This window comes from Gymnoscopelus microlampas (assembly GCF_963454915.1).
Source record: "Gymnoscopelus microlampas genome assembly, chromosome: 1".
Lineage (NCBI taxonomy): Eukaryota > Metazoa > Chordata > Actinopteri > Myctophiformes > Myctophidae > Gymnoscopelus > Gymnoscopelus microlampas.
Window position 1 is genome coordinate 30182128 of NC_139962.1, and position 14534 is coordinate 30196661.

At 42.0% G+C, this 14534-nt stretch overlaps 2 protein-coding genes across 2 annotated transcripts; one reads left to right on the forward strand and one right to left on the reverse strand.

Annotated features, from left to right (window-relative positions):
• Positions 1–295: 295 nt before the first annotated feature.
• On the forward strand, positions 296–2176 carry LOC311042898 (dolichyl-diphosphooligosaccharide--protein glycosyltransferase subunit 2-like; the record flags this gene model as incomplete). Its single annotated transcript, XM_084053986.1, has 1 exon — positions 296–2176. The coding sequence occupies one exon, from the start codon at positions 296–298 to the stop codon at positions 2174–2176; it is 1881 nt and encodes a 626-aa protein (XP_083910112.1).
• Positions 2177–3719: 1543 nt separating this feature from the next.
• Positions 3720–14263, reverse strand: chrna5 (cholinergic receptor, nicotinic, alpha 5; the record flags this gene model as incomplete). Its single annotated transcript, XM_084063979.1, has 7 exons — positions 3720–3875; positions 5126–5842; positions 6448–6625; positions 7664–7773; positions 9372–9416; positions 9967–10118; positions 14176–14263. The coding sequence occupies 7 exons, from the start codon at positions 14261–14263 to the stop codon at positions 3720–3722; spliced, it is 1446 nt and encodes a 481-aa protein (XP_083920105.1).
• Between the last annotated feature and the right edge of the window lie 271 nt (positions 14264–14534).

Here is a 14534-nt window from a genome sequence, read left to right on the forward strand (position 1 = left end):
AAATCAGACTAATTGATTTAGTCTATTATAAAAAAATCTAATCTTTGTGTCAGTTTGTTGATATAAGAAGAAATAAACCTTGCTTCTTGATTATTTGATTGGTTATTGGTTTCGATATATTATGTTTGGTTAATTGCCCTGCCCTACACGGAACTTCATATTTGGGCATAGCTGTCATCATAGTGACATCATAGTGATGATGCGAGCGTCAGTGCCACTCAGCTTAAAACCGGCCTTCACACCAAACATCTGTTGCAGTATCAACGTGTCTGCTGTTGTTTTTGATTGTAATGCAATGGCACATTATAGATTTTTAGGCTTATTTCTTCTCATCCTGGCAGTTGGAGCCCAGGCTCTCTCACCATCTCATTACCTGTCACTGTCGGATGTGGGGAGACTGCAAAACAGACTGAGTCAACCTTTCACAGACCTAGAATCAGCGTACTACTCTATTGTTGGTCTAACCAAACTTGGAGTCTCTGTTCCTGATCAAAGTGAGGCATGCCAGTTCCTTAAGTCCCAGCTCGACCCTTTGAGTCTTGATTCTCTCTTCTTCGCTGCTGAGGCCAGTCAAGCCCTATCGGGATGTGAGATCCCTGTGTTCGATGAAACCCACAACATCCTCTTGGCCGCAGTTAGTGATGACTCGACAGTGATTCAGATCCACCGCGCTGTGAGTGCGCTCAGCTCCCTGGGGCTTCCTCTGGCGTCTCAGAAAGCAGTTGGTGCCCTGGCAGGCCGCATCACCAAAGAGGACAATGTAATGGCCAAAACAATAGCCCTGCAAACAGCGGCCCGCCTCTCACAGCAGGCAGAGCTTGGAGGAATACTGGAGGAGATTGAGGATCTGACGGCTCGTTTGGATGATCTGGGTGGCGTCTACCTCCAGTTTGAAGAGGGACTGGAGGCAACTGCCCTGTTTGTGACTGCTGCTTATTCGCTGTCAGACCATGTGGATAAAGCGCCCCCTCTAAAGGAGGACCACGTCGTCCAGCTGGTGAACTCCATCTTTAGCAAGAAGTCCTGGGACTCTCTGGCTGAGGCTTTCAGTGTGGCAAGTGCTGCTGCTGTCCTCTCTAACAACCGCTTCCATGTACCAGTTATTGTCACTGTCCAGGGCCCAGCTACAGTCTCACACAGCCAACCAACATTGCAGCTCCTTGTCACCAATGTCCTTTCGCAGCCCTTGGCCTCAGCCAATGTGCAGGTGGAATCTGCTTCTGCTGTGGCCTCCAAGAGTGTCATACTCAGCCAAGCACCTTTCACCCTTAGAGATGGTGTTTTTGAACTGAACTTCATGTCAAGCCAACCAGCCGGCGGATACTACCAGTTCACTGTCGCTGTGACTGGAGACAACCGATTGGTTGCCAATCACGTTGAGCTGAAAGTAAAGGTGTCCACCAAGGTGGCCATTAACAATGTTGACCTTTCTGTCGTGAATAAGGACCAGAGCATTGGCACATTGACCACCGGGGTGGACTATCCTAATAAAGCCAAGATCTACTTCACAGCAGACAGCTACCAGAACTTTGTCATGTTCTTCCAGCTGACTGACGTTAACACAGGAGTCAACCTCACGCCTCACCAGACCTTTGTGATGTTGCGTAATCAGAAAACGGGCCAAGAGGTTGTGTTTGTGGCTGAGCCAGACAGTAAGAAACTTTACAAACTTGAGCTGGACATAGCTGAGCGGAACGTCGAGTTTGATTTGAAGTCTGGCACCTACTCTCTCCATCTCATCGTTGGGGATGCGACCCTGGAGAATCCCATTTTATGGAATGTGGCAGATGTTGATCTGAAGTTTCCCAGAGAGGAGGCCCTCACCATCATGCAGCCAAAGACCCTTTACACGCCCAAACCAGAAATCCAACATCTGTTCAGGGAGCCGGAGAAGAAGGCTCCTAGGATAGTGTCCAATACCTTCACTGCTCTCATCCTCTCTCCATTTCTACTGCTGCTCGTTCTGTGGTTTAAACTTGGGGCCAATGTTTCCAACTTCAGCTTCTCTCCCAGCTCTATTCTGTTCCATATATTACATTCAGCCATGCTGGGCCTAATGTACGTTTATTGGATGTACCTTAACATGTTCCAGACCCTTCTGGGTCTAGCTGTCATAGGCAGTCTAACGTTCCTTGCCGGGAACTGCATGCTTTCCCAGAAAGCAGTCAAGAATTAGGGCTACAGCAAAACTACACAACTACAGTTTTGCTAAACACTAAACCCTACTCCCTGAACTGAACGAACCCATTAAGTTGAATCAATCCCTCTTGAAAAACCCTAAAGTCCCTGTCCATATGTCCCATGGTGTGGTTTAAAAACTCATCTCTTCAATAAATCCAATGTCAGATATTTTTCTACCCAAAAACTCATAGGAAGCTGTACAGCACCTTTTTCTTTGCTCTTCTTTGATCTTTGACCACATTTAATATTCCTTAATATCCTATGAATTTTGCAAACGTTTGATTGATCCACAGAATTTTGGTAATCCAAGAGTTTGCACACCAAACTCAATCACTGACTTGTAGACGCGATGCACAGGCATGTCATGTTAAGAGGCAGAGCTAGTTTATTTTAGTTCAACATCCCTGCATACTTCCTCGTTCAATTAGTGATTGTCCTCAGTGTGTAACGTGACGACGCCACACCTCATCTGCATCAAACCTATTTTCAGTGAATGCTAGTCTGAAGACCAGAATTTAGTGGTAAAAATGCTTTGATGATCCTCATTGATGTATTGTGCTAAGAAGCTACCAGGATTTTCACAGGCAAGCTTTAAAAAGAAAAGAACCTATAACAAAAACCTAATTTGGGGAGAGTGGGTCTTTAAACACTGTTCAGGTAGACAATTCGCAAATCTCATCGATTCATTTTGCAAAACTCTAAACACACGCACTGTGATCCACTTGATAAACACAGGCGGCACAATTTAAAGGTAGAATGAGTGATTGTTTTTCTTTTTTCTTTTTTTTTAACAGAAAAGTCTCTGTTACTGCGCTTGGGCCCCCGCTTGGTCTTCTACACACCAGTCACCTTTGTAGTTGTGCTAAAGACTTGCTTTAAGTTTTTCCTTTTTGTTAAAATAAGTGTTAAATAGCTCTATAATGTGATAGTAATCATTGATATAGAGTGTACACAGGGCTATCCCCGTCTCTCCAGCTCTTTAGTAAACAGAACATGCATTTTCAGGTCAGGAAACCAATACTTTCCAATAATGAGAGAGAACTCATGCAGGATATAGGATAAACATGTGAAATTGGAGGTGATGACACAAAGAAGTGAGCAGACAGAACTGGAACACTATAAAACTGAACCTGATGAATGCGGGTACTCTCTCCTGATTGGCTGAAATTGGCATCCCACCTGGTATCTTTCTGGCCTAGTTTCCGGAGGGAGGGTTTACCATGCTAGTATCTTTCCACACAGCATCACCCTTTAACAGGCAGGAGCCATTGTCATTTATCTTGAATGGGCCGGTAAAGTTCCTTTTTGGCCTCATAATCTTTACCAGGCTAATAACAGTAATAACAAGGGAATCTGAGCGATATGAATGTCATGACATTTATTAATTTGTGAATAATGTGAATAAAAATGCATAGGAAATTATAGATTATTTCTGTCCAGGGCTTGAAAATATGTTGTCAACATAATGAGTTCATCTTTCCTTTCCTCTCATCTTCATATTCCTTTTCGTAACACCTGGAATTACAATGTGACACAGTCTAAGTCCCCCGAAAATGAACAGGGACAATGATGTTGGCCCACTTGTAGATGACAGGAATGAAGAGCAGTGCAGAGCCCAGGATTGAAACGATAAGGAAGGCCCACAGGAACACTCGATCCAGAACCTGTGCCACAAACTTCCAGTCTTGCACCACCTGTGAAAACAAGAAGAATAACACATAAATTCTCTTTTGCTGAGAAAGACATGGTTTTAAAGTAATTCTGTGTAACATCCATTTTAGCAGACTTTTTGGTGAAACCTCTGTTAGAACTGCGATTTCCAGACATCAGTTCAGAAAACAACAACACGGAAAGGTCATTTCGAAACTAATGCTGCAGGTTCCTAGCACCACAGATATTTTGGAAAGCAACAACATTTTCAGAAACTGTATATATTAACTTAACCATAAATACATTTCTGGTGGACACTCGTGACTAAAAATAAGGTTTAGAGAAGTCATAAAAAAAAAGAAAGAAAAAAACATTTATGTGGAATGGTAATTGTGGAAACAAATACTTGTTTAATTGAAAAAGTTACACAGTACTACTTTGAAGCCATATAAAGCCCATACTGTAGATATGTGTAGAGGTGACTGAATGAAGTTGATGTAAAGCTGGGTGCAGATGTACAAGCTCACAGTGCGTCACTTCGTGCCGCGGTACAAGCTTGTACATCTGCTATTTTTGAACATTTTTGAAAATTCTTGAAAGTGTTAGAATTTAGAAAATGTTTTGGGGTCCTTGGCACGAAAAAGTTCGAGAACTACTGAAGGCATTTGTAGAATCGGCCTCAGGTCTCAAAAGGTTAAGACAGATTTCCCAATGAATGCATTCACTCAGCAGTCCACGCTGCAGATTTCAACAAGCAAGAGGGGAAATCAGGCCAGATTTACAGCAAGGGAAATTTGCAGCTTTGAGCTTTTGCCCAGGATTAATATACAGGAAAAAAAAATATCAGCAAGACTCCATAGAAAGCCCAGCGGGATGTTCATCCCATAGCATCTGACAGACACGCACAGACAACTAATAAACTGGGGATTGAATTCTTTGACCTGCAGGCATTCAATACCGATCGTTCCAGTGGTTTACAAGATTACCCACGCACGCACACACGCACGCACCCACGCGCGCGCACACACACACACACACAGACACACACGCACGCACGCACGCACGCACGCACGCACGCACGCACGCACGCACGCACGCACGCACGCACGCACGCACGCACACACACGCACGCACGCACACACGCACACACACACACACACACACACACACACAGATTAAACAATATCCCTGGGCATTGATAACAGCAGGACAAAAAATATTGCATACTGACATTAAGTACTGTTTACTTATGGATACAGGCCAATACATTACATTACAAGTCCAGTACCCTTACCTCTCGGACCTCATTCTCCTTGACCACATGCATAGTGATGTAGCGAATAGAGTCCAGTGCTGCCTGTAGGTTGTGCCGAGTGGCGGGAGGAGGGGTGGATTCCGGTGGTAAGCCTTTAGCACCACCTGATCTCGCAAAGACCCCTATTCCCCCTTTGCCCACCTCAACAGCTTCGTGGGTGGCATACCTGTAGCGGTCCACATGGCTACGCATGCATAGAAGCTTGGGCAGTCGATGCAGGAAGATCTTCCTGACCCACGGGGCCATGTCATGGTGCGTGGAAGAGGAACGGTGGTGAATGTTGATCGCAAAGACAGTGATGACGATGGAGAGGGTGACGAAGATCATGGTGAAGACCAGGTACTCCCCGATGAGCGGGATGACCTTGGACGAGGAGGGTATGATCTCCTCGATGACCAAGAGGAAGACGGTGAGTGACACCAGCACCGAGGTACACAACGAGATCTTCTCGCCGCCGTTAGAGGGCAAATAGAAGACCAAGATGGTGAGGAAGGACAGGCCAATGCAGGGGATGATGAGGAATAGGGTGTAAAAGAGGGGCAGCCTGCGGATGATAAAGGAATAGGTGATGGTGGGATAGAAGGAGCTTTCATCTGTCCTCACACCACGACTGCCTGTGGCCTTCATGATCTCCCATTCACCGCTGTCAAAATAGTCCCGCTTGTCCACGTGGAAGTCTTCCAAGAGGATGTCCACCTGTTGCACAGAGAACAGAACATCATCAACCAGAGGATCATTATGCATTGTGGTTATTCTTATATTGAGTTGTCCACTCATAGAATAAATTATGTACCCAATGTCTCAACTCTCTCGAATAGTCTCAATGGGTCTAATCTAAAAAATGTATAAAGTCATTAGGCTTAAAAAATAATGAAAGGACCATACCAGCCTTTTTTTTTACATTATGAGTCCTTTGTCGCTTTTACTTTGATAGGATTAGGCTCCTCAAAACCGTAAAAAAAAAGAAATATGCTTCAGTTATTGACATAATCAGTCTATAGTTGTTAATGGAGACTGAACACCTCAAAATGACACAAAACCTACAACACTTCACCATGCTATTTTGATGTTGGTGTTCTCACTTGTCCCACACGTCAAAGAGGCAGGTATGCTCCTTTTTTATTAATCCATATAAATTAAATTAATCCATGTGGTGTATTTCAGATAGCCAGCAAATAATAAGTCCATCTGTCGGTTGTCCATGGACCGAAGATCGGATGTGCATGCATCTCCTTTGTACAGTATTTCATAGAAACAGGTGTCAGTAATGACTTGGAGTACATTATACAATGGGTAACAACCTGTGAGCCATCGTAGGTCCAGGAGCCAAACTTCATTGAGCAGTTCTGGAGGTCAAAGGGGAAGAAGGTGACATCGATGGTGCAGGCTGACTTGTAATTGGCCGGTGGTGTCCATGTTATGGTACCATCATATCTCACCACGGCCTTGGTGACAGTACCCTCAAAACGGCCATCGGAACTATATGGGAAGAAATATATGTTTTTTAATATACAATACTAAAGCATTGGGTATATGGTTTTAGCTGCAAGATCACATACTGTATAAGATCAAACAATTTAACAAGTTAGCTGCATTAGATTATTTAGATTCTAACCAGGCAATTAACTTTAACTGAAGGAGTTACTTTAAGACAGTGGTTCTCAAACATTTTCACATCAAGGACCCCCAAATGTGATTAATTGATTGATTGATTGATTGATTGATTGATTGAATACTTTATGCAGAAGTTGCTTGTTTCAAATGGGGCCCTTATGTACGCAGAACATCATATAAACAGTTTAGAATTGAAAAATAAAAAAAACAAAAATATTTATTTATATTTGGCAGGGATGATCTCTCAAACCGCTGGGCCAATCAGGGCCACATTTGTTATGCACACTGGCAGTAGACCAAAGAAGAACCAGTATGTATGTGTTTTATTTGACGTATTTCACGTATTTCGCGTATGTGTTATGCTTTGTTGCAATTGTATGTGGCATCGTCTTGAACCCATCATTTTGCCATAATCGTGTTTAGAACTCAAGCAATTTTTTTGCATGTGTGCGTGGCGTGCGTGCGTGCGCGCGTGTGTGTGTGTGTGTGTGTGTGTGTGTGTGGGGGGGGGGTCTTGTGCACAACTGTTTTCCTCTTAAGGACCATACCAGTGGTCTGGCATGTTTAACCCACCCACACTGTCTTTGAATCACGGTGTACTTGACATTACTGCCGGCTATTTGCCCAAGCATACTGTGGTTTGCGTGGATTGATTTTAAAAGGGAAGCCGAATATAGTCCCTAGAGAAAAGATCTTAACTGCAATTATGTTCAGCCAACATTAACTGATTGTTTGGTTATTTGAAAAGAAACCCTTTAACATCTGTTGCATGTTATTATATAGGCGAAGCTGTGAATTGACCCACTGGTGCTGGTATCCTCTAATCACGTTTATTGCATCATGAATATTATGTGTTGGTTTTCTCATCATTATCAGCTCATTCCCATGACACGTGTAACATACTTATCGTACAGCACGATATCAGGAATCCAGATAGTGTCCGAGGGGACTCGTATAGAAGTGAGGCCCAGGTAGTCATCTGGGTTCCACCTCAGCTTCTTGTCAACCCATTCCTAGACAGTGGATAACAGACAGGGGAGAATTAAAAAAAAAAAGTATAATGCTGGATAATATTTAAAAAAAAAAGACTGGACTCTGTACGTCTCTGGTCCCTGTAACGTAAATTCTGGTACCGTAAGCACCAACAATGGTCAATTCACCACCAATTCAATGTGTACAGTGTGGCTCATGCCAATATGCCTGCCCCTGAGAGTCTTATCGACAGCAATTACTGGGCAAGAGTCCAGCAAATACCTTGTTCAGCGAGGATATGAGCACAAAACCCAGTGCAGGAAAGGGAAGAATTGATTCTATTAATAATGTTTCAAAAATATTCCAAATCTTTCAAAACATTTCAAGACTGTTTGAAAATAGTTGATTTACAAACACAAAAATGTTTAAGCTATTTCAAAATAGCTGATCTACAATGTTAGGTTATTCCATGCCTTCGACGCCTGTGATATTATTATAATTATGATTACATGTGTATTTACTGCTTATTTAGGATTATACCAGTGGGATAGGCCGACATATAAAGGCATGGGAAAATACATACATATATGAAGGTTAATACTGCCTGTTTGGAGTCAGTAACTGAGGCATGCTCTGTAGGGTCTCATATTGTGGGTCCTTTCACAGAGTTTTGGTAGGTCGTAAATTCCTTAGGTTCCCCTTATCTCAAGGAGGAAGGATATACAACGTGTCACATTGCTACGTGTTGTGAGCTTGTACATCAGCTATTTTCGAATAGCCGATGTAACTGTATGAAGTGGGTAAACTGAGTATGACAATATATTAACTAATTTAGCTGGGGACCCCCTGGAAACCCCTCAAGGACCCCTGGGTGAGAACCACTGCTCTACCAACCCTGTCCCAACACCCTAGCAAGCCAATCCCTGACAACTGTAACCATGGCATCCACTGCCCTTCCATCTCCTTATTTGCATTATGTAATTTATCACTGTTGAAGGGAGTGCCTGACCTGAACGGCAGAACACGGTGTAGAGTGGTAATTCCTTTGGCTGCACAGCCTGCACAGAACAGCGGGCATCCAAGACCATTAATAAGGCTGACAGGGAGAGTAGCCAACAGCTGGATGTAAATGCGTGGGCAGTGGGCAGGGTTGCGAGTAGGGCTGTCAGTCACGATCATGACACTTTAGTTGACGTCTTGGCGATTAATTGTCTTAGAGATAATTGTGATATACGATTTAATTGTGTTTTTGGCACTGATCAATGGAACGTATAATTTGGCTCACAGTCTTCGTAAACAAAAGGTGCACGCAGGGCCGATATGACAAATCCCTTAAATAAAGAAATGACTGCGATATTTCATAACTTTATACTCTATAAAAAAATGTAATAGTGGAAATAGCCAATCTACAATCGGTGGTCCTTTTAAAAATACCATGTAAACGCAGTTTGTACATTCATTTTGCAGCATCTTCACAGTTCCCACCCTTGAAACATCACTGACAAGCTTTTCCTAAACAGTCTTTGACTGTCAGTGTCAGCAGAACGTGCGTACATGCTTGGAAATGGATGGATGTTGCATGATTTGTTGCATAGTTGTAATTCTTTTTTTTGGTATTTGTTGTAACAGTTGTACTTGCCTGTTTCATCCACACGTTGGTTGTCATGAGCTGCTTTTTCTCATCCTGGTATATAAAAAAAGAAGTTTATATTTTAGATGCTGTCTTACTTCACATTATTGACCTTACAGGCTTACACTGTAAAATAATGTAACTCTTGTAATTCAGAGCTACAAATGGGAGTCAACACTGAGAATTTTATTGTGTGCACTAGTCTGCACAGAAAAATATGTCCAGTGTAGATAATTTTGTACCATTACACGCCTCTACTTAAGTAGGGGGTTAAGTGTTTTGTTTTGTTTTATTTTATAGCACAATAAAAACAGTACAAAGGTAGCATTAATAAAAAGACACAGAAATAAGTGCCGGTGAGAAAGGAAACGCATATAGGGCTTATACAAGGTTCTCACTTAAAATAAGTGGTAAATTAAACATAGTAATCAAACACAAGACACGACAAACAACATGTTTTTGAAGTAGGAATCACCAAACAACCATTCATCATCATGTGATCTGTCATGCATTTGTCCTCTGAATGATACATGGATTACTTTAAGTTCACAAATTCACATGATTAACTTATAGTATGTCACACAAATACTCTTTTCAAACTTACCACATCAACTAGCTGGGAGATGGCTAGACCAAATTTCACCTGAATTGTCCCGTTGAGGTATTCTACTGGCCGGACCCATTTCTGGTAGTTTTTGAATAGGTACTTAAACAGCTTGTCTTCTGACTTTGCATAGGATGACAGTTTGGGAATCCCTGTAGAGGTGTGAAAAGACTGGCGTTAAATATAGAGAAATTATGATTCTGTCAAAACTAAGTGAAAATAAGTGGCTGGAGGAGACTCCACGTGTTATTAGTCTAATCCCTCCCCAGGCCAACAGTGGAGGTTGGCAGGGTCACACACACCACAATACACATGGGGGGAATTGGAAAATGACAAAAAGCGGTAGATAAAATTAAATTAAAACATTTGGAAAAACTAAACTTGGAATAAAATGTGGAGTATTCGCACAGAGATGATGAGTCCCATGACTCAAAGTCATTGGCAGCTGGAGCAGACACAGATCTGTCAATCTCTAGCTCTACGTCTAGCACTGTCTCAAGCACTCAGGTCTCTGGCCTTTAGCTTCACCAACTGAGCAGGGCCCAAGAGGAAGTGGGGGTATTCCTGGCTGGAGAAGAAAAGATTGAACCTTTGGCCTAAACACACACTTAATGTTATAATGCAGTATATGTTCACTGCTCTCCCCTTAATAAGTTATTCAATGGAGACCAATTTCAGAATAATCGTGCTGTTAGTTACCTGGCTGCGGTCCAGCCCTTCTAACTGTCTGCAGTATTTTCTAGTTTTGCACAGCTACAGTACAATGTGATGGCACTGGCAGCTTTTCAACTCTGGTCTAATTTACTCAGTAATTGATCTGTCTTCTCAGAAAGAAGATTAAATATGACTTGTGTGTGGGATGTAATCACTGTTACTGGCATGAATTGATAATGCAGTAAAGTGGCTTTTTTCAGTACCCAACCAATGTTAAGGTCTATGAGGCCAACTCCGCTGGACTGATCAACACCCAATTTCTTTGGTGCACTGCTTGTATGCAAACCATTTATTTGGTTTATATTTTTAGAAATATTTGTCTTTAATTTCATAATGGAAGTCAATGCATTGGTGCTCGGATCAGGCTAAAACCTTGCCCAAATGTGGAATTATACATCAAAAACAGGTCATAGTTGACTGACATCACAGCCCAGCCACATGAAAACAGAGATCCACATTGCAGCCACAACATTCCCATGTGGATCATGTAGATATTCAAGAATATTATCACATATAACCATCTTACTTTGGTAAAGGGCATTTTAGCATAATGCATTTTTAAATAGCAAATTTACGAAGAACACATGGGTCTCATCTTTTAAGTCTGCTGTGAAGACATTCATTAGTGGCTCACTGGTGCATCCACTTAAGATGCATGCATGAAAGGTTGACTAGCTGTGACCCTAGCCAGGGAGGAAAATGAGGGGGCTTAATGCTTTCTATTAAATAGTTTCAACTGGGAATTGTTTTAACCAATGTTGATGCTCGTTTTCTCATTGTCTGATTTTTTTTTTACTTTATTTTCATTTCATTTGCCTAATGTAATCTCAGCAAAATGGAAAATTAGGGTCCACTCATCAATGTACATCAATGTATTCCAGAGAAAATAAATGAAGGTTGATTGAATGATTGAATGATTGAATGATTGCATGATTGAATGATTGAATGATTGAATGATTGAAAGATTGAAAGATTGAAAGATTGAATGATTGAATGATTGATTGATTGAATGTATGAATGAAAACAGTTCATGGAGTTGGGACAACAGATGTTCAAAAGGCGGAGAACACTATATATAACACCCTGCCCAAATCACTCAGAAGCCTCTATTCTTTTTACATCCCTCCTCCATACCTCCATAACTTTGCTCTTTCCCCCGCTCCTCTCTCTCTCTCTCTCTCTCTCTCTCTCTCAATCTCTCTCCCATTTCTCAGGTTCCTGCCTGAGGGGACACTCCACAAAGCCGTGCTGACGATGCGAACGACTCCTCGCTAAAGATTCCTGGGTCAGAACCTACGTCCCTTCCCCTCGTCCATTCTTATTCATTTCAATAAACATCCTTAACCTTTCTCAAAGTGGTTCTTGACTTGTGAATAAAACCTTCTTCATTCACAATCCAGCCACCTTCCACATAACAGGATATCTGTTATGTGATCTTAAATGCAGATGAATGCAAATGAAGGACTTACTGTAACCTACTCAGCACAGCAACTAAACCAGTATGTTTCTTTTGCTGAGGCACACTTCGTATGCAGAGTTGGGAAATGAGAAATATTGATTGCATTGTTAAATGTGACACCATTTCTTAGATCCCCCCTCTTTAAATCACTCTCCAACATGGTTATGAGCTTATTTTATGATTTGCGGAATGTGGTTGTAAATCCACCTAAAAGGGATGAAAGCGGCAACGACCGCTGATACCATGGTGTCACCCCAGGCCGATCAATATGGACCATGCTCTAGCCTCTGCGGTCAATAGCGGTATGATTAGAAGATTCATCATCTCCACAGCTTCTCCTCTGCTCTCAGCAACATTCCGCCTTCCTAGAAAGCAGAATACTGCAGGTTTTGTTGTATTTGCCCATTTTACTAAGTGTAGACCACTGACACCGTCTATACCTAGTAAAACGAACCTGAGTTGCACTGTACTTGATGCACTCTTTTTTGATCTACACTAAATCTCTTTGTCAAAAATGTCCAATCTAAACAAGCTCACAAACGTGTCGCGTTGTGAGCTTGTAGATCGGGCTGTTTTGACGAATGTTCCCCAGAATAGGGATGCTGGGGTCAAAGTAATCTGAGTTCCCAGAAGTTTTCGGCAGATCTTTGACATTATAAAGGATATATAGGTATTTAGGTCAGGTATTTAGGTCATTATAAGCACACTTTTTTATTTTTTGCAAGCTCAGACCTCGTAGATTTATTATTATTTACAATAACTGGTTAAAGAGACTGCAGCTCTGCACAAATTCCATAGCTATATTACTCCATTGTAACAGCTGAAACATTTATCTACTGTAACGGCCAATTAATCTAGTTAGCAGAGATTTATTGGGAGGAATGGAAGTTCCGTCATTAATAAACCTATTTGTCTAATGAGTAATGAGCGCTGATATGCACTGGGTCAGTCCAGTTACATAACCAAGCCCCCATGCGCTCTGTTGTGTCCTTGGATTAATGACTCCTGCTCACTCTCTCTGGCTCCTTTGCTCATGTACTACTGGGACGTACACTGATGCCATAATTACAGGCTGACCGCTATAAATGTTTTAGCCTTGATATACTGTATATTCCTCATTATATTCAATTGACTGTGCATACATTATTATCCATATTCCCACAGTGTTGCTGGCTGACACTGAACATACCAATATCACCAGCCCTGGATCATATTCACTGTCAATGGTCTGTACTGTATATCCATTCATGGACGATAGATGCATTTCCATATTACTGCTGATAGATTGTATATGATACATATTAACCAATTAACGTTCATATTTATATCTATTATTAGTTCCTATGCTAAGCCGATCAGTCCAAGCCTCTTATAAAACATGCATGGAAGCTTTCTCAAAAGAAAGAAAACCATAAGTGGGGGTCCCTGCTTCACCTCAGTCTCAGCTAAAGGGCCCTTGGCCTGGAAAGACATTAAAGTGGTCCGTCCGATTAAATTGATAATTTTGATAGTCCACTGGCGAGCCCTCCTCCCTCCTCCCTGCCCAACGGCCACCCTTCCTATCCCTTCTCTTTCCCTCACATCAATCCTCTGGAGAGTATGTCAACACATTCACTGAGAGTGCTGTGTAAAATCCTGTCTGTTAAATAGTGTTCAAATGTAACATGTTTGTTCCTGTGTGTAATAATCCTATTTTAACTGGGGACCCCCCACCCCGACAAGAACTTGGAATTGTAGGAGTTGAGGCATTACATTTAGTTTGACTTGGTTCCACAGATAAGTATTGTATCACAACGTGTGAGCATGTAGATCAGCTATTTTCAAATTTGTTGCCTATTATTTGACAATTTGGCTAATGTTTGACCAGTTTTTATAGCCTAGTTTGTTGATTACTTTTGAATTGTCACTTTAGAAATGTGCAGTTGTACTGTATGTTGGTTTGTTTACTGTCAAGTGAGAAAACAATGTTGCACATTAAGCAAATAATCGTCCCATGGGGACCCACAGGTTGAGGACCACTGAGATATATAACTTACGTAGTGAGTGGAACAGGTGGCAGCATAGCAGCAGCAGCAGCAGCAACAATGGGACCAGAGAGCAGGCAGTCCCTCCCGCTCCCAGCATGATATCAGAGATGGCAGCAGATGTACACAGCTGGTCGCTCAGGCATCACAGGCCTGGAGCCTGCAGAACAATGGCCATGCTTTTTGTCATTACAGGGCAGCGATTCCTAACCCGGTGGCCGTGAGGATGTTGCAAGTGAGCCCCCAAATAATTTGCACAACACCCCGATTTTAATGATAATAACATTAATATAGAATAAATGTTTGTTGTAAAAAACAATATTTAAAAAATCATTGCATTTTTTCAAAAGGTTGTGAACTCGGTTTACATT